Source organism: Cicer arietinum, chromosome 5 (genome assembly GCF_000331145.2).
Source record: "Cicer arietinum cultivar CDC Frontier isolate Library 1 chromosome 5, Cicar.CDCFrontier_v2.0, whole genome shotgun sequence".
In the NCBI taxonomy this organism is placed as follows: domain Eukaryota; kingdom Viridiplantae; phylum Streptophyta; class Magnoliopsida; order Fabales; family Fabaceae; genus Cicer; species Cicer arietinum.
Window position 1 is genome coordinate 41,827,364 of NC_021164.2, and position 21,050 is coordinate 41,848,413.

Sequence of the window (21,050 nt, forward strand, 5' to 3'; positions counted from 1 at the left end):
CTGTCGAGTGTAGAAGATAGAAAGTTCTCAAGTCTGTGAAAGCGTAGATGATTCTGAAAAGTAAAGCCGTCAGTATCAAAGTATGCAAAATCCAGAGTTCTACCCTCATGGATTTTTCTCTTCAGAAAATCTGATGGTATTGACGGTTCAACATCTTTGTCTTTGGATGCGGGTACTTTCTTCGTAGGGGGTGAGGAAACAGATTTCTTCTTCCTCTTTTGTGAAATCACTTTCATGGCATCAGCCATGAGTTTTTCCGTTGGGGGTTCTTTTCGCTTTTTAGGCTTTTCTTGGATAGGAGCGGGTGCCTTGCCTTTGTCTTTGGCAAGTATTTTGTGTGTGGGTATGGGTACTCTTTTTGTTAGAGTGGGTGGTGGTGAAGGAGTTTCACTGTTTGAAGATGATGAAGGTGAAGGAGTGCGTGCCTGGGTTTGTTTTACTCTTGCCATACTTGTAGATTGAAGAGATAGTTTGAAGATTGAGTGTAGATAGCAGTAAAATAACCATACTTGTAGATTGAAGTAGATAGATTGTAGATTGAGTGTAGATATCAAAACAATAACAATAACAGAGACAGAAGGATGAAGCAGATTGAGAAAATTTGTGAAAACTGAGGAAATGCATTGCAGAAATCGATTGAGAACTGTTCCTATTTAAACCCTTAATCATGTAAATCGATTCCCAAATCGATTAGGTTACCGTTGCTGGTAATGTCAATCGATTTCGTAATTATTACTCATAACGGCTAGTCACAACGGTTATATTTCAAATCGATTTGCAAATCGAATTCCAGTTTTACTTAATCGATGTCCAAATCGATTGTCTTAACGTTAAAAGACGAACTAATCGATTTCCCAATCGACGCTCGGGCAAGTTAAAAAAAAATTTCTGAACTTTGAATTATGGGGTCAAAGCAATGGATTCCCAAATCGATTTTATAAACCATTTACCATGCAGGTAATCGATTTTCAAATCGATTTAACTGAAGAAACAACTGCAAACACCAGAAATCCTATGATCATACCTCACTAGGATCAATGATCCCTAGTCTCATCCTTATATACAGAAAGATTTCTCTTGGTAAAGCTTTTGTGAAGATGTCCGCTAACTGTTCGGCAGTGTTAACATACTCAAGCTTAATGATTCCATTTTGAAAGTGGTCTCTTATAAAATGATGTCTTACTTCAATGTGTTTGATCCTGGAGTGCCTTACTTCAATGTGTTTGGTCCTGGAGTGCATTACTGGATTCTTGGTTATACTTATTGCACTTGTGTTATCACATATGATAGGTACTGTTCCCAAGTCAACACCAAAGTCCAATAAGTGCTGTTTCATCCAAAGTATCTGAGCACAACAGCTCCCAGCTGCAATATATTCAGCTTCAGCAGTTGATAAAGCGATGCTTGTCTGTTTCTTACTAAACCATGACACAAGAGAGTTTCCAAGTAAATGACAAGTTCCTGAGGTACTTTTCCTGTCAAGTTTACATCCGTTGGATACCACAATCCAAGACTTTTAGTTCCTACCAAGTATCTGAAAATTCTCTTAACTGCACTGAAGTGAGATTCCTTTGGATTTGATTGATACCTTGCACACATACAAACACTGAACATGATGTCTGGTCGGCTTGCTGTAAGGTAGAGCAGAGAACCTATCATACCACGAAATCTAGTAACATCTACAGGTTTACCTTTCTCATCTCGGTCTAAGAAATTTCCTTGACTCATGGGTGTATCAATGGACTTAAGTTTATCAAAGTTAAATTTCTTTATCAAATCAGAACAATATTTGGATTGACTAATGAAAATGCCTTGCTTGGTTTGGTTAATTTGAAATCCCAAGAAATATGATAGTTCACCCATCATTGACATTTCAAATTTACCTTTCATTAAGTTTTCAAATTCTTTGCAAAGCTTGTCATTTGTTGATCCAAATATAATGTCATCAACATAAATTTGGACCAGCAAGATGTCATTTTCAATAGTTTTTGTAAAGAGTGTCTTATCAACATTTCCTCTAGAAAAATTTTGTTGAATGAGGAAAGTGCTGAGTTTCTCATACCAAGCTCTTGGAGCTTGTTTCAACCCATAGAGGGCCTTTGAGAGTTTATACACATGGTTAGGAAAATCTGGATTTTCAAAACCTGGTGTTTGGCTCACAAAAACTTCCTCTTGTAGGTCTCCATTAAGAAATGCACTCTTCACATCCATTTGATATAGATTGAAGTCCATGATACATGCATAGGCCAACAAAATCCTTATGGCTTCTAGTCTAGCTACAGGGGCATAGGTCTCATCAAAGTCTATTCCCTCCTCTTGACTATAACCCTTTGCAACTAATCTGGCTTTATTCCTAGTTATCACACCATTCTCATCTAACTTATTTCTGAACACCCACCTAGTTCCTATAACATGCTTACCCTCTGGCCTAGGTACCAAGTTCCACACCTTGTTTCTCTCAAACTGGTTTAACTCCTCTTGCATAGCAAGTATCCACTCACTATCTAAAAGGGCTTCCTTAATGTTCTTAGGTTCAATCTGAGACACAAAGGCTGTGAGGTTACAGAACTCTCTAAGGTTTCCTCTAGTTGACACACCTCTAGAGATGTCACCTATGATGTTGTCTAAGGGGTGGTTTCTATTGAATCTCCATTCCTTAGGTAACTCACTGGTTTCTATAGGTTCTATAGGGTCTGCACTAGTTGGAGGATCAGCTATAGGTTGTTCTAGGGGTTCAGATTCTACAACATCATCCAAAATGTCAATAACCTTAGAAGGAGTTTTGTTCAAGTTTTCTGTAAAAGATTCATCAAACTTTACATGAACTGACTCTTCTATGGTTTTTGTTCTTTTGTTGTAGATTCTATAGGCCTTACTAGTTTGGGAATATCCTAAAAAGATACCTTCATCTGCCTTAGGGTCAAACTTTCCTAGGTGTTCTTTGCCATTGTTCAACACAAAGCACTTACAACCAAAGATTCTAAAGTAGGACAGGTTTGGTTTTCTACCCTTGTAAAGCTCATAGGGTGTTTTCCTAAGCAGGGGCCTAATGAGAACTCTATTCACAACATGGGTGGCTGTACTAATTGCATCTGCCCAAAAGTACTTAGGTAGGTTGGAGTCCTTAAGCATGGTCCTAGCTAACTCTTCTAGGGATCTATTTTTCCTCTCCACTACCCCATTCTGCTGTGGTGTCCTAGGGGCAGAATATATGTGGTTGATTCCATTTGATTCACAATAATTTTGAAAAAGATCATTTTGGAATTCACCTCCATGATCACTTTTTATTGAAACAATTTTCAGATCATTCTCATTTTGTACTAAAGCAGCAAACTTTTTGAAAACAGAGAATGTATCACTTTTATGAGCTAAAAAGTAAGTCCATGTGAATCTAGAATAATCGTCAACCAGCACATATCCATACAGGTTTCCACCTAAACTCTTAACTTGGGCAGGTCCAAAAAGGTCCATGTGAACTAGTTGTAAAACTCTATTTGTTCTAACCAAGTCTATAGAGGGAAATGGAGTCTTAACCAGTTTACTCTTCTCACATGCATCACACAGTCTATCTTTAGAGAACTTCCTATTTGGTAGACCTAAGACTAGCTGTTTGCTGACAAGTTTATTCAAATGATTTATGTGTATGTGAGCAATTCTTTTATGCCAAAGCCATGTTTCATCTGAATTGGATAACAAGCAGCATATAGCACTTGGTACAGAATTGAAATCCAACATGTAAATGTTGTTAATTCTGTCACCAACTAGCTTTATGTGTTTGTCATCTTTATGCTCAATAATGCAAGATTGTGATGAAAAACTTACTTGAAAACCTTTATCACATAGCTGGCTTATACTCAGCAAGTTGTGTTTTAGTCCTTCAACATATAACACATTTTTGATTACTGCAGTTGACTCATTGCCTATGTCACGAATTCCAATAATCTTTCCTCTGTTGTTGTCACCATATTTGACAAAGCCTCCTTCCTTTAATGTCAAGGACAGGAATTTGGATTTGTCACCTGTCATGTGCTTTGAGCATCCGCTATCTAAATACCATGAATGCTTAGTGGATGTCAAGCACACCTGCAACATACAATCAGAATTTTGTTTTAGGTCCCCAATTTAAATTGGGTCCTGGATGGTTAGTGTCAAACACAGATTTCTTTGCTATCCAAACTTGCTTCCATCCTCTATTGGCTAATTTTTTAAATTTGCAATTTGACACAAAATGTCCCTTTCTGCAACAGAAATGACATTTGCCATCAAAGGATGAATGTTTGTTTGGTTTAGTAAAGATGTCATACATACTCTTAGCAATAGCAGATTTTTGACCATGTTTGACATTTCTGGTTTGCATATAACCAATACCATATCTGTTTTTATTTCTTTTAACATGCATATTTGGTGTATATCCTAAACCAGATTTTTCATGAACATGTCTTTGATTGCTAAGTATGACATTCAGTTTATCTTTACTATTAGCAAACTTCAATAAATCAGATTTTAATGATGCAACAGTATTCTCAAGTTCAATGCATCTTGCAGATTTTTCATGTGAATCCTTTTTCAGTTGTTCACATAAATTTTCAATTTCTTTATGTTCATTTTTCATTTGTTCAAGCATTTTCTTTGTGCTTAACAACTGTTTTATGGAATTCACATAATCATCATGCAGTTCATTGAAAGCTTCTTGTAGCTCATCATAGGTTGGATTAGATTGTGAACTAACCTCATTTTCTGATTCTGAGTCGGTATTTGCCATGAGACACAAATTCGTTTCTTCTTCATCCGAAGAGGCAGCTGATTCTTCGTTGTCGTTCCATGCAATATAAGCTTTTCTGGTTTTGGTGACTGGTTCCTTGCCTTTTGGTTTTGTAGCTCTATTTTTGTTCTGCAATTTGTAGCATTCTGACTTTATGTGACCAGTTTTACCACATTCATAGCATGTGATTGTCTTGTTGTCACTAGTCTTAGAGCTTGATGGCTTTCTGAATTTTTTGTCTTTCTTCTTCAGAAATTTCTTAAATTTCTTGACAAGCAACTCGATCTCAGGCTCTTCAGTTTCACTACTTGATTCATCTGAGCAGCTATTTGATTCAGTTTTCGATTGATGGGCTTGGACTTTCAAGGATAATCCTTTCTTTTTCCTGCTTTCCAGTTCTGATTCGTCCAGCCGATGCAGTTCCATTTCATGTTCCCTTAGTTTTCCAAATAGTGTTGTTGTTGTCATCTTTGCTAGATCTTTAGATTCAGCTATAGCAGTTATTTTGGGCTGCCATTCTCTGGTTAGACACCTCATAATTTTTCCGATCTGTTGTTCATTCTCCACCTGTTTTCCGAGTGCATGAAGGTTGTTTATCACGTGTGTAAATCTCGTCTGTAGATCACTTATAGATTCATCTTTCTTCATGCTGAACAATTCGTATTCGTGCATAAGTGTATTTACGCGAGCTCTTTTCACATTTGTGGTTCCTTCATGTGTTTCTTGAAGAATGTCCCACATTTCCTTTGCTGATTTGCAGTTTGATACCCTAAAGAATTCTTCTGCACACAAAGCAGATGTTATAATGTTCTTAGCTTTAGCATTATAACCTACCTTCTTTTTATCGTCCTCAGACCATTCGGCTCTGGGCTTGGGAATCATTTAGTCATTTGTTCCTGCAATCTTGGGAATGTATGGGCCATTTTCAACAGCGTCAAGGATGTTTATGCCACTGGCTTCCAGGAATATCAGTATCCTGTGCTTCCAGTACATATAAGTTGTTCCATTGAATGCTGGAGGTCTTGCTAGTGATGCGCCTTCTCCCAGAAAATCAGTTGAGGCCATATTCCTTTTATGAGTTTTACCTCTCGAAAAGTTAAGCTCTGAGGCCAATTGTTGATTATTATGACCTCGAAATAATCAGAATATATCAGTCTTTAATCAAATTAAAGCAATATTACATACACAGCGGAATTATAATGCGGCATACAAGATTAACAATTAAAAGTAAAATGATAAGGGATAGAATGCACCAAGATTTATCCTGGTTCAGTTGTCAACGAGACAACCTACATCCAGTCCTGACAATCCAACTGGATTTCAGCTTTTGCTCCAATAGAAAGAATTGTGAATTGTTTACAGATTGTCCAGTTTCCTTGAAACCTATCTATCTCTCACAATCTCTTTCCTATTGCTCACCCTGCTCACCCTTTGATCCTTGTAGTCAATCAGCAGACTCACACAAAATCAAAGTACGGCTCCTTCTTGATGAGGCCTCTCACCCAAGAAGATCGCCACCAGTTTCTAGCTGGATTTCTAGCAGTCGTTTTCTTTACAAAGTTTTTATTTCAAACAGAATAAAAGAAGTAGTAACAGAAGTCTTCAATCTTGAACAATGTGTCTTCTCACGAATCTGGTTATTCAATGATGGATTATGAGAACATTGTCTTTTCTCTCAAGAATACTTTTCCAGCTCTCTCAATGATTATTGATAATCTTTTTGGCTTTGATCTGAAAAAGCAATCTCAGTATGTTAACAATGTGTTGTTGAGAGTTCTTCAGTATTATCAAGAATATTCAAAGTGTTTATTAGATTGATATTGAGAGAATGATTGAAAACAGTTTATATAGTTTCTGAAAAACATCTTAATAAATCGATTTGCCAATCGATTCCTTAAAGTTATAAAACATGTCTAATCGATTTGCCAATCGATTATCGCGTGTTTTGTTTTTCTTGAATCTTGAAACTATATAAGCCAATCGATTTATCAATCGATTCTTTAAACAAACTCTTTTCAGTGATTATGTTAAGACTTATATGCATCGATTTCATAATTGATTGCAGGTGTTTTGTTCAAAGTAAAAATCACACCAATCGATTTCTTAATCGATTTATTAAGTCTCATAATCGATTTACAAATACTCAGAATCGATTTGGCCACAAGCTCAAAGTTCACTGTGATTTCAAAAAGGTTCTTTCAATCGATTTGCCAATCGATTGTGTTTAAGACAGTGACTTAGCTATTTTGATGTTAATCGAAGTGCCAATCGATTTGTTTGTATTTGCCTGAAAAAGTTCTTACCTGATGTTTAGTTCAATCGATTTCCCAATCGATTGCAACCAAACTTAACATGATTGAAATACACACAATAGATTGTCCAATCGATTGTGTTTGTCACAGGGTAAGTTATTTTTCAAATATTATCTAAGCAATCGATTTGCCAATCGATTACCCTGGAAATTGGATCCTCACTGTGACTTGATCAATCGATTTGCCAGTCAATTGGTTTCAATCAGTTTTTGATTTGTGATATGTACAATCAATTTGCCAATCGATTTGCCTGAAAACAGGTTGCCACTGACTTGTGCAATTTTCATTTCTAATTGTGCCAGTCGATTTCCTAATCGATTATACAATCACAAACAATTATGTTTCCTTACACCCTTGTTATGAAATCGATTGCCCAATCGATTTACTCAGTCAATGATCAACTTTTGTTGATTTCTTGTGTTCCAAGCAATTTGTATCAAGTGTGTAGGATTGAATTGTTGTTCCTGAAATCTTGCTCAATTAAAAAGTTAGATTTATCATATGATGTATGAACATTGTATGTTTGTTAATTATGTCAAAATTAGGATTCAAGGACTAAAGTCCAACAATCACGAATTTCCAGTATAATCTTAGACTAAAAAATGAATGACAATCAGTCATATATAACAAACAACAAAAATCAACTCTATGTATTAGGAATAAATTGTATTGTCTTTAGTATTGCTTCGATAGTGTCTTAGCCCAATCCACAGTATCTTACAAAGACTTTGTGTTAGAGTCAATTGCAGTTTGTTAAAAACTATATACTATGCTCTGACTCTAACTAACACTATCATGAATGCTCTCTCAGTTTCTATACTTGTAATACTAAGATCTTCTCAAAACTCCAGAGAATTTTTGTTTAAAACTTACCTGTTTAAGCAAAAATCCTTCAGATTTTGTCTCCCCAACATAAAATAGAGCGAATGCCAACATTTTGAAGTCTCTTTCGTAGCTCTAGAAACAATACATGACCAAAGCCCTGCAGCATATTAATTAACAATTAATTAAGAAACCTTATTTGAAGGAGTAAATTACAGTTATTTATTGTGAGCACCTAAAGATATATGCAAAAAGACAACATATGACATGAGTAGGAACATTTTGAAAAGACTTAAAATTTCATATACATAGCTGCAGCTTAAAGTAATTGAAATGCACATAAGACTTCTTTAAGAAACATAATCTTGGAGTTGATGCGAAAAATTCAAATAACTCTGAAAACATTGGAGCACTTGGAAACAAGGCAACCAAGTAAGTTTTCACTATACTCTTTCCACTAACACTGTTTACTGAGAATTCTTATCATGAAGGTATCTAATTAACTTCATTATAAGCTAGAAAAACAAATAAATTACAATTAGAACTAAACAATTTTGTTGAATACCAGCACTATAGTGTAGCGGAATTTGAACAAAATGCTATTGTTCTGCGATATGCTGTTTAGTACAAGATATTGTCAAATAGCGGCTATAGCACTGTTATAATGGAATTTGAACAAATCGTTATTCTCTGCGATCAGCAATTGATAACACCGGAACTAAAGCATAAGCTTTATATAAAATCTTGTAAACAAAATCAAAAGAAGGTTACATTGACTAACCATTGCAAGTTAATTTCTTGAAACTAACTCCAGGTATGACATTTTCAACTAAACTCATCAAAAGGAATACCATTTGCAAATTCTTCAATTGGAGGAAGTTTACCAACTTAGAAAATCTCCACTATTCTCTAACACTTCATGCTCATTAAAATATAAACTTCCACATACACATAAAATGATACTTATAATAAAGACATTTTATATAAACAAGAGCTACATGAATGACAACAGTGTTGAACTTCAATAATCACTATACAGACATATAAAAAAATAAAGCATCAAAAAGAGAGAAAAATATTGATAGTTCCATGCTACCAATTATAGAATAATCAAATGCATCAGAAATATATCAAGTCATTCAATACTCAACTTTAAGATCAACACAAGTCATTCAATTATCAACTTTACCCCTTACATAAATCATAGATGCAATAAAGCCAAGGTTTGTGTTGATGAAAAACTACAAACAAACAAACAAACTATGGGAACAAAAATAGTTCCTTCTTTTATTGTTTGACTGGTTACATTTTTTTAAAGAAATGGACCAAATAAGTAACAGTTACAGTAGTGAAACCAGACCGACTTCGAAAGTTTTGACCTCATCAGGGTAATTCTGATCCTACTCCTCCCAAAATGCTCACGCAAATTCTTCCCCAAACAGAAAATGCTAAGTTGGACTAAAAGCAAATTCTTAAAATTACAGTTGTTCAAAATATCTCCATAAACTCATCTAGATTCTTATTAACATCAATTAAACTAAACCCTCTTAGGGTTTTACAAAACCAAATGCATAACAGAATCCAAAACACTTTAATGACAACCAACAACCAAATGTGAAAATACCCATACCAACATATATGATGGTCCTGCCTCCTTAGAATAGATGGACAGAGTAGTACGATCCTATAGAACAAATCATGTTCAAGTAAGGTCGTGACTCTTGCTCCTTGCGATGGTTATATCAATACTTGAGTTTTGTTATGTGTTAACAATGTGGGACTAGCACTCTGATGTGGATTGGGCCTAACATTGATTTTCTTCGTAAGTGTTGATATTTTCAACTATTTCCATAATTGTCATGTAACATATATAGCAGATAATATTTGGAAAGAAAACGAGAGAGATATCATAGCAAATGAGAAAATAACATAGAATAATAGTTTATTTGATTGTATTTTATTTTTTAATTTTTGAAAACTATTTTATAAATAAATTTTCAAAAACTATTTTTTTTAAAAAAAATTAAAAAAAAAATATTTGTTTGGCAACTCTAATTTTTTTAAATAATTTTTTACGAAAGAATTAAAAAAACTGAAAAGTGAAAAGTAAAACACCTTTTATCTATTTTGCTTTTTTAGTTTTAAAAAGTATAATATTAAAAATAGTTTTACAAGATATTTTTTTAAAATAAGTAACCCAAACAAGTTTTTTTGTTTTTAAATTTTAAAATACTAAAATAGAGTTTTTTGGATGTGAATCAAACAAGACCTAAAGTGTTATGAATTTTGATTCTTCCTATCTAAATGGCAGTGTCTTATGATCCTCCATCGTGGAAAATTTCATCTGTTCTTGAGTTTCAGAGGAGAAAAAACGGTTTAACAGTTTTCAAGGACGACACAGAACTTCAAAAAGAACTTATTGCGCCAGAGCACCTCAATGCAATCGAGCGATCTGGATAAAGATGAACAATTTGTAAAAGCCCTTGTATTATTATACTTTAGTTCATCAACACAAGAACATAAAATACACGTCACAATTGGCTTCCAAGCAAGCAAAGAGCACATGAATTCGTGGAGAGTCAATTTATTACCCCTTATAAATTTTTTACGAATAAACAAATGTGAGTAGCTAGCAAATTAAGAAAGAAGAGATATTGACTCATATAAATGTTACATTATTATGAACTTATTTGATACGTTAAACTCATACCTATTTTTTAGAGATTTGACTTCAACTTTAAAACATGTTAAATAAATTTGTTAACAATGAAAAGAGAAAGAAGAGAAACAACTACTCTAGGGTTTCATAACATAGAATGAACCAAACTGAAGTTAATAGGGTTACAATGAGTATATATATAAAAGAATAGAATTGTCTAAAATACCCTTACTACTAATATATAATAATATTATCTAACATCTCCCCTCAAACTCACGATGCATTAACATAGAGCATCGAGAGTTTGTCAACTAAAAAACGGAAACGTTTAATGGAATGCATCTTTGTAAACAAATCAGCAATTTGTAAAGAAGAAGAAACAAACAGTAGAGTAATAGTTCCATGCTAAAGATGATGACGAGTAAAATGACAATCAATCTCAATGTGTTTGGTGCGTTCGTGAAAGACCGAGTTGTGAGCAATTTGAATAGCACTCTTGTTATCGCAGTGCATCGGAGTTGGCTCAGAAAGAGAGATACCCACATCAGACAAAAGCCAACGCAACCAAATTATTTTAGCGGTAGTGGATGCCATAACATGATACTCAGCTTCTGTAGAGAAGCGAGAGACAATGTCTTGTTTCTTACTCTTCCAAGAAATAAGAGAGTCTCCAAGAAATATACAGAACCCTGTGGTGGATTTACGATATGTGGTGTCACCAGCCCAATCAGCATCAGAATAAGCTCGTAACTCTAATGAGGATGACGATGGAAAGAGAAGACTTTGAAATTGAGTTCCTCGAAGATAACGAAGAATCCAAATAACTGTTGCCCAATGTACTGTAGTAGGAGAGACAACAAACTGACTAACAACATGAACAACATAAGCAATGTCAGGTCTGGTAATCGTAAGATACACTAAAATGCCAACCAAAGTACGATACAAAGTGGAATCTAGTAAAGGAACACCATCCGAGAGAGCATATTTCACATTCAACTCAAGAGGAGTATCTGCTGCTCTAGTATTAGAAAGACGAGGCTGATCAAGAATGTTGGTAATGTACTTGGATTGAGAAAGAAGGTAGCCTCTAGTAGAGTAGGCAACTTCAATCCCCAAGAAATAACAAAGAGTTCCCAAGTCCTTCATCTCAAACTGTTTGGCTAACTGCAATTTTAACTCATTGATTCCACTAACATCATCACCTGTAATAATCATATCATCAACATATAGAGAAAGTATAATGCGACCATAAGTGGTGGACCTTATAAACAATGCAGAATCATGTTCACTAGAGCGAAAACCAAGAGAAGTGATCACAGTAGAGAATTTCTCAAACCAAGCTCGAGGAGCCTGTTTAAGACCATATAGAGCCTTTTTTAACTTACATACCCCCCCTTGATTATGAGAAACTCCTTGCGGAGGGACCATATAGACTTCTTCATGAAGCTCACCATTTAAAAAAGCATTTTTGACATCTATTTGAGAAATATGCCATTGACGAATAGATGCAACTGCAATAAGAGTACGAATAGTGGTCATCTTGGCTACATGAGCAAAAGTTTCTTCATAATCCATACCATATTGTTGAGAGAAACCCTTAGCAACAAGACGTGCTTTGTAGCGCTCAACTGGCCCATCAGACTTAGTTTTGATCTTGTATACTCAACGAGATCCAATAGCATGTTTTCTAGGAGGAAGAGGTACTAATTCCCAAGTATTGGTTTTGTGCAATGTAAAAAGTTCTTCTGTCATTGCCTGCTGCCAAAGAGGATCAAGAACAGCCTCTTTATAGGAAGAGGGCTCAGAAAAATTGTGAATAGAGGTTAAAAAAGAAACAAACGAAGTTGAGTAAGTGGAATAGACAAAATCAGGTAACTGAGTAGACTTACGTTGACGAGAGGGGTAACGAGGAGGATCAACAATCGCAGGAGGTGGTTGTGTCATCATGTGGAGTATTAGTATTTGTCCCGCAATTCTCAACATTACAATCACCAGAAACATAATCACTAAGACCAAACGGATCAATATCGGTTAGTTCAGAACTCTTAGTAATCTGAGAATCAGAGGAAATAGAGTAAAAAGGGATGTTCTTAAGAAAAACAACATTACGAGATATATAAAGTTTTCCTACATGAGGATCATAACAACGATAACCTTTTTGACCATCTCCATAACCAAGAAAAACACACAACGCTGAACGAGAAGACAACTTACTGCGCTCTACTTGAGGGCGAAGAACAAAACAAGTAGAACCAAAAACTTTCAAAGAATAGTAATCAGGGGTAGAAGCATACAATTTTTCAAAGGGAGACAAACCTGATATGATAGAGGATGGAATTCTATTAATAGCATGAACAGCAGTAAGAACTGCTTCTCCCCAAAACTCACTAGGAACTGAAGCGGACAACAAAAGGGAACGAGCAGTCTCTATAATGTGACGATGTTTCCTTTCAGCAACTCCATTTTGTTGAGGAGTATCAGTACAAGATGTTTGGTGGCGAGTGCCATCATAAGCAAGTAATTCAGAAAATTTATTAGAGGTATATTCACCACCTAAATCACAACGAAAACACTTTATAACAGAATTATGTTGAGTTTTGACCATTGCACGAAATATATGATAAATGTCAAAAAATTCAGACCGATTTTTCATAAGATAAACCCAACAATAACGAGTGTAATCATCAATAAACGAAACATAATATCTAGATCCACCTTTGGTGAGCACCGGTGATGGACCCCAAACATCAGAGTGAACTAAATCAAAAGGCGCATATGAAACGGAAACACTTTTACTAAACGGTAAAGCTGGAAATTTAGCAAGTTTACAACCACAACAATCTGAGATATCACAGGGTTTTAACTTTCCTAAGGCTCCAGTAGAAGCCAAATATTTTAATCTAGAAGCAGAAACATGTCCAAGGCGAGAATGCCATAGATAAAAACTAGAAGATAAGGAATTCAAGCGAAAACTAGATAATAAGTCAGCAGTAGTTGTGGAGGCTGCAGTATCTGGGAGTCGCAGGTCATCCAAAACATAAAGTCCCCCTTGTCTATGACCTGTCCCAATCAGCCTCCCGAAATGTGGATCCTGCACACAACAAGAAGTGGAAGAAAACATAACCGAATAACCGAGATCACATATTTGACTAACAGAACCAACGCCTGCTAGTGGCATAAGAGTGCCATCAGCAGTCATAACCGACACAGACGAGACAGGTTTCACATACACAAAAGATTTATCATCGTATGTCATATGATGAGATGCTCTCGAATCAAGAATCCATATGGAAGGAGATATATCTAACATACTAGAGGAGTTCAAACCTTTAGAAGAGGTGGCAGACATGGCATGTGATTGTAACTCTCTCTTCTTTATAGTAGATCACAAAATCAACCAAAACTCTTTGATACCATGTTAACAATGAAAAGAGGAAGAAGAGAAACAACCACTCTAGGGTTTCATAACATAGAATATAGAATGAACCAAACTGAAGTTAATAGGGTTACAATTAGTATATATATATATAAAAGAATAGAATTGTCTAAAATACCCTTACTACTAATATATAATAATATTATCTAACAAAATTTACTATATAAATTTTATATGTAATTTAGTGTGATGTGAGATTCTTGTGAACATAAAGAATTTTTATTTTTTGTGGAACAGTAAAAAAAGTAAGGAAAAGAAAGAACTAGAATCGATTAAAAAATCAAGGTTCGTTTATTTTGTAAAAACATTTTCTATTTTTATTTTTATTTTTTTAATTTATGTTACTTTTTCTTTTCTTAATAAAAATTTAAGATATATTTGAAGTGAACAATTATCTAAATTTTAAAAATAATAAAAATATAAAAAAATCTTTATTTTTGAAATACATATTTGTTAACTACATTTTATTTTCCTTGCATGACAATAATTATATTCAAGAGTCTTTCATTAAAAAAAAAATGAAAAACATAAAATATTATTACAAACTAAATGAAATTTCCGTGTTATGAATTATGACAATTGATCTATGATTAGATGAAATGGAGGAATGAGTTTAAATATAATATTTCCTAATATTTTTCTTCCAATGAAGAGAATCCTCCCCAAACTAAATTAGATTATCTTAGAGACAAAAAAAAAATGTTAGTTTAAAAATGGCACAAATTTAGAAACTAAAAAAAAAAAATTGAGGGATTGAGACTCTATTTGGCAACCCAACTTATAATATATAAGTTCATATGATCATCTATAATAAATTAATATGCATGATTATAACTTATTATACAAACTAATATAGTAAAATATTTTGGTATTAGGGTGTTCTTAACTTTCATTTAGCCATGAGTCCAAAATTCTAGATAAAATTACAAATATAGTCTTCAGATACAAACACTTTTGATCTAAAAGATGCAAATCTGATAACCATGAAAAATACAATACAATGAGAACAGCTAAAATGTTTATCTACAACAGGCTAACTGAATTTCCCAATCCTAGAGATGTGATTATGAGCTAAAATTGCATTAATTACTTGTAATTATTCCCTAAGCTCAATCAGAATGGGTCAATGAAAATCAACAGAATCACAAATAAAAGTATATTGGTATATAAAATTCGAATAACCGAAAATATAAAAAAAAAAAAAAAAGATAATAAAACAAGAAATTGAAGCTTGCCTGGGCGGTGGTAGCGTAGTTGGAATGTTCGAGATAATAGAACAAACACAAAAGAAAACGTTTTCGCCAAAGATTTGAAAGAGGAACAAACAACAAAAACGCTAGGTTTCAACTTTTAGTGGGATTTATTAGCTGATAAGCAAAAATCTTTATAGTACTAATTGTAACGGTTAAAACTTAAATCCAATTTTAGTTGCTTTATATTGTCTTATTTACCGTTTTAGCCCTCTATTTTTTAAATCTGCAATTCTAGTTATTGTTACATCTTCTTGACAATGTCTATTTTATCATTTCTGAGGGATATATTGGTTAGATATTCAAATCACATTCTATTTTAAGATCGAGCAATATATCTCATATATAATTGATTACCATTAAATTTATTTTCTTCAGCATTGATCAGTTCATCAATTATGCTCACAAGATCACATATCTACATATGCCAAAGTTATATGTTCATACTTCATATATATGCTACAACATTATAGGAAAGTTAAATGATTTTATCAAAAATAAAAGAAATTATTGATTTTATCAAATAATCAACAACATTATATAAACTGCATGAAAGGTAGGTGACTCCATCCGGGGATAGGGATGTTTGCGGGAATCAGTTTTGAGGAAAAAAACATTCGATCTAAGGATTAAAATAATTGCAGGTTAATTCGATTTGGATGAAGGTTTCAAAAAATCAAATTCAATCCAATCTCTTTTGATCAAATTACATGCCTTTATATTTGATCAATTTACGGTTGGTTCAAATTACAATTATAAAAATGATATCTATACTATATTAAAAAAAACTACCCTAGATTAATAGAGAATAAGCCAAATAGACCAACATGGCTCTTCGTCAAATTAAAGCTAGACCAAATTTTTTTTAAATAAATAAAGACAAAATTTTGAAAAAAAGTTAATTTAATTAAAAAAAATTAGACTACGAATCACATAAAAAAGTCTTTAAATTTTATCAGACCGACTTATTTAAATAAATCTGAATTATATTTATTATTATTATTATTATATTAGATTTTAAACTTTTTATTAGATATTAAACTTTTTAATAATATAAGTATATTAGTCTTATTTAATTTTGATACATTTAAATGGCTCATAGCCATGGATTAGTTATTTTAAGATCCTACGTTTTTTAATATGGATGATTATAACTTATCCAAAAAGTTACCTTTTTGGACTCATGGCTAAATGAAAGCTATAAAATTTTATCTTTCTCATTCATCATTTCAATCCTCAAAAGTTTATCTTTCTCATTTATTTTCTTATTTTTATTCATCTTTTCTACTTGACCATATTTTAAATAATTAATGCATTAAAAGATCTAGAAGGAGTCTCAAAACTTGTTACAATTTATGCTTAAGAAATTCTAATATATAAAGATAGATGTAGTATTATTTATAATAATATATACACTACAAAAAAATCAAATTTTCGAGTATAATTTATTTTAAATTTTTTTGTATTTCATAATTTGTCATCTCTCTCTCTTTGTATATGTATTTTATATATTTTAAATCAATTTAATTAACTATATGAAATCAATATAGTTAATGATATAAAAATTTATATTAATTTAAAATATTCTTTCCAAGAATAGATAAATATATATTTGTTTGAAAGGTATGTTAAAAAAGAAAAATGGATGGAATTGTAGAAACTCTACACTTCTAAAAATACTTAAAAATAAAATCATTATTGAATCTTAAGAAAACCTTTATCTATTGTTTTTTTCTCAAAAGAAAAAAAAATGTATCTTTCTCGAATTTGACGTGCTGACGTGGCCACTTGTTGGTGGTAATCCACATAACAGCTGGGAAGACAACTATGTGTTGCCCATTAACAATTCTTAATCTTGATTTTATATCATTGGATGGACCCATGCTAACATTTGCTTTTAAGTAACTCATGCTGACTTTCAATTCAATAAACCTACATTTTGGAATTTTAACAATTAAGAAGAAAAGAGAATGCTGAGTTTTAATATATAAATTTATAATCTATCTGTCCAAGCTTGATAAATCGACTTGCTTGAGTTTTGCTGTTACATTGTTTAGAAACAAAAATAATAATTAGATAATATGAAGTTTTATAGATTAACTTGAAAATATAAATGTGCTATGACATTCAATATGCTTGGAATAAATTTTGTTTTGAAGGAATTGAAAAATCAAAGATACTTCATAAAGTTTGAAAAGTCATAATGATTACAAATTAATGCTGAATATTTAAGTGGTGACGAATACTAATCAGACTTCTATTTATTTGTCTAATTGATTTCTTCTTCTTCTTCATAATAGGTACAAAATTAAAGTTCGTGTAGTTGGTCCGAATCCTTCAATGTATTTGCATTGTCTCTTCTCATGTTCAGGTTTAAGCTTAGGCATGAACGCAGAAGAAAATCATACTCTATTAGGCACACTTTTTATGTCACAATTGACTCTCAATTAAAACTGATAGAATGGGAAAATAAAATGATTAAAATGAAAATCAGGCTTATTTCAACACGTCGATATGTCCGAGTGGTTAAGGAGACAGACTTGAAATCTGTTGGGCTACGCCCGCGCAGGTTCGAACCCTGCTGTCGACGTTTTTTTTGTTCAGATTCCCATCCACTTAATTAAATCAAATATAATGAATGTTTTTTGCTAATAATAAGCAACATAGAGTAGATTGCATAACGAGCTTACTTTTTATTTCAAGGTTAAATTTAATCATAAACGAAAGCATTTTCTAAAACTATAGATCCACATACTTACACGATAACTTTTTTTTCTTTTCTTTCTTTCTATTCTCACTTTTTCCATATAACTCCTTACAAATTGAAGGTAATGCTGCAGAGAACAACCCTTTTGTTAATAAACACACGCGAAACACAAAAACATCATTATCAAACCCTTTGTGTAACAAAAAAAACCCTTTTGTCTTTTTCTTTTCTTGTGTCCTCTAATTTGGATCTTCTACATACTACTGTTGCATGGTGCAGCGAGATATAAAGCCATTTCATTTAGAGAGAATTATAGGTGAATTGTTTCCTTTTTCTTTTTCTTTTTTGTACAGCAATCAAATCCCTATAAACAGATTGATTTGGGATGGCATCTCATGATCACACCAGAAAACACATGCAACTATTTTACAACCCTTCTAATGTTGAAAAAAAAAAATTTAAAACCTCACTCATTTCTCTTTACAGCTAAATTATATATACACAAAAATTGTTAAGGCAGTGGGGCAATAAAATAGGATCTTTGTCCCTTGGAGCAGCTTTTTCACTTGGCATTTCCACTTCTTCTTTTAGCATCAATTGATCCTGAATGCTTTCTTGATTGACTAACTAAGTTAGGTTGTTTCCTTGTTGACGATGAGATCATACTCCTAATTCACATTCAAAAAGTTATAGGAAATGATATAAAGTAAGTTAGTAGTTGATAATAATATGATCCTTGAAAAGAACTTAAGCAACATGAAATGCAGCAATACCTGGTTTCTAAGTTCTTTGCTTGTTTATGATGAGTTGATTTATTTGGTCTAGACGCTAATGCATTGGAAATGGCGGTTGTTTTCGGTAAATGGGATTGCCAATTCATGTCTGGTTCTGAACATTCACTAGTTGTTAACTCAAGCTCATCAGAGTCATTTGTGAATGTGGTGGCCACCTCCACACTTATTTTTGAAGGGTCTAAAAGATATGTAGGACTTAACAATGGAGAATACGACTGTTTGCTTTCTACTTCTGACTGTCCCGTGACGCTCTCATCAGTTATTAGGTTCTCATCCCTATTCATGCTTCTACTATTCCAATTCCCAGAAACTGATTCTTTATCATCATCGTTTCCTTTTACCCCAGCACGAGGATGTGGCCATGTATGTAAACTTGTATATATCTCTTCGGGATCAAGGCTTCGCCTTTTCAGCTTGGGTGCAGCCTTTTTAGAACCCTACAAAAACCAAATCTGCTTTATGAATATATGTGTTACCATTGACAAATAAGCTGATGGATTTTGAAAACCATTGTTGTTTTTGAAAATCGAAAACCTTTGAAAACAATTTATGCCACCGAAAGTATTACTGGGTTGAGTCGCGGGCTAGGTCGCTCTCTTTAAGACGTTTCGAGGCACTGCCCAAAATTGTGCAAGGCAGACTATCAACCACGAAGTTCCCATGATAAAACAGCCCAGATACTCTGTATCGGAGTTCTACTGCCCTATAGAAAACCGTTCTAGAATTACACCCTCAATATGGCAGTCTTACGACTGACACTCGTAATATGGCATAATGACCACTCGAAAAGGAAGAAAGAGATGAAGCAGTAAGAAGGGGGAGAAGAGAGAAAAGCTTCAGATGCGGAGTGCTTTTTGGTGTGATTTTCCAACTGGGGAGAACCCTCTATTTATAGAGGAAAATCGCAACTGGATCTGAGAGATCCATGGATCACCAGAACGTGCGCTCCAAGTAGTGCTCTCAGAAACGTGCGCTCCAAGACCACGAATCGTGCGCCCCAAACTTAGGAAAATTGACTCTGACTTTTGACCGGACAGCAAGGAAACGTGAGACCAAAATTAGGGTTTTGACCGGGCAAAGCAGACGCACGAATTCAGGGATGATGACTGGATCAGATATGACTAGGTGGAGGGCAGTTACGTAATTAACGTTTCAATTAGAGATGGAACGCAAACAATCAATTAATTAAAAAATGATTAATTAATTTTTCGCCAAAATAATAATACACCACAAAGCCAAAGCCAAAGCCAAAGCCAAAGCCAAAGCCAAGCCGGGCCGGGCCAGGCCGGGCGGCCAGGCGGCGACGGCGTCGCGCGCGCGTGTGGTGGTCAATTTGCTTGCTTTCTCCCTCCTTCACAAAATTGGGGTGCCCCTTGGGGCCCATCCCAAGTTCATTACCTCCACCTTATATACCCTACTAGTGTGTGGTATCTCTCCAATGTGGGACTTCTCAATTTTTTTCAATTCACAACACCACTAGCTCTCATAAATGCCATCATTATTTCCAATGAATTTTTCATTAAAGGCATCATCATTTCCAACAATCCCCCACTTGAATTTAAAAAATATGTTTTTGAATAGCGTTAGACGCTTCTATAAGATTGTGCATAAACAAAGGTGTCTTTCGACTTGAACCTTTGCATAACGAGTAAGATTCAGATTCAACAAGAGTGACTCGTAGTCTTGAACTCTATCTCTGACATCAAACCCACACACAACCTTTTCATTAGGTGTATTCTAAAAAGCCCGTGCATTTAGGGCCATGCATGTGTATCCGAGTCTAGTGAAGGCTCTAGGAATTCTGCCTCGAAATTCCATAGGAAGCGGCCCCCACTTCCACATTCACGTAGGTGAGTCTATCAAGAGTACTCCTGTAGCTAAGTACCCCACTCCACATAGAGTATAGATCTCATTAAGAGTTTCTATTATCTCATCCTTTTATCGCTTCAGGAATCATGCTTCTCATATAAAACATAGCATGTTCATCTCATATCACTATGACTTGTTATTACCCATTGAACCTAATTCTTGGGATCTCCAGTCGTTTAGGTCGGGTTACCATCATAAGTGACTCATTTATCTATAGGCATTAGTCCCATCCTTTTGGATGTATTTTGGACTTTCTCTCTAGCTAATCCTTTCGTCAAAGGATCAGCTAAATTTTCATCAGTGCGTACATGATCCACAATAACAGCTCCTTTAGAAAGTAATTCTCTAACTGTGATGTGCTTACGACGTATTTGCCGTCTCTTACCGTTGTAATAACGATTCTCAACTTTTGCAATAGCCGCGGTACTATCGCAGTGGA

General features: G+C 34.0%; 2 protein-coding genes and 1 non-coding gene across 3 annotated transcripts in view; 1 reads left to right on the forward strand and 2 right to left on the reverse strand.

Moving 5' to 3' along the window:
- LOC113786600 (uncharacterized) overlaps positions 1 to 8,828 on the reverse strand; it is a 13,499-nt gene extending 4,671 nt beyond the window's left edge. Inside the window, exons 1-2 of the mRNA XM_027334510.2 lie at positions 8,462 to 8,828; positions 7,948 to 8,056 (exon numbers count right to left, since the gene is read on the reverse strand). Coding sequence (XP_027190311.2) covers positions 7,948 to 8,010 — 63 coding nt within the window. The 5' untranslated portion in view covers positions 8,011 to 8,056; positions 8,462 to 8,828. The remainder of the gene's footprint in view (positions 1 to 7,947; positions 8,057 to 8,461) is intronic.
- An 8,921-nt stretch (positions 8,829 to 17,749) lies between these two features.
- TRNAS-UGA (transfer RNA serine (anticodon UGA)) lies at positions 17,750 to 17,831 on the forward strand. The gene has a single exon. It is a non-coding gene; the product is annotated as a tRNA-Ser (tRNA).
- Positions 17,832 to 18,172: 341 nt separating this feature from the next.
- Positions 18,173 to 21,050, reverse strand: part of LOC113786779 (kinesin-like protein KIN-14G) — a 4,054-nt gene continuing 1,176 nt past the window's right edge. Inside the window, exons 2-3 of the mRNA XM_073368730.1 lie at positions 18,722 to 19,179; positions 18,173 to 18,616 (exon numbers count right to left, since the gene is read on the reverse strand). Coding sequence (XP_073224831.1) covers positions 18,511 to 18,616; positions 18,722 to 19,179 — 564 coding nt within the window. The 3' untranslated portion in view covers positions 18,173 to 18,510. The remainder of the gene's footprint in view (positions 18,617 to 18,721; positions 19,180 to 21,050) is intronic.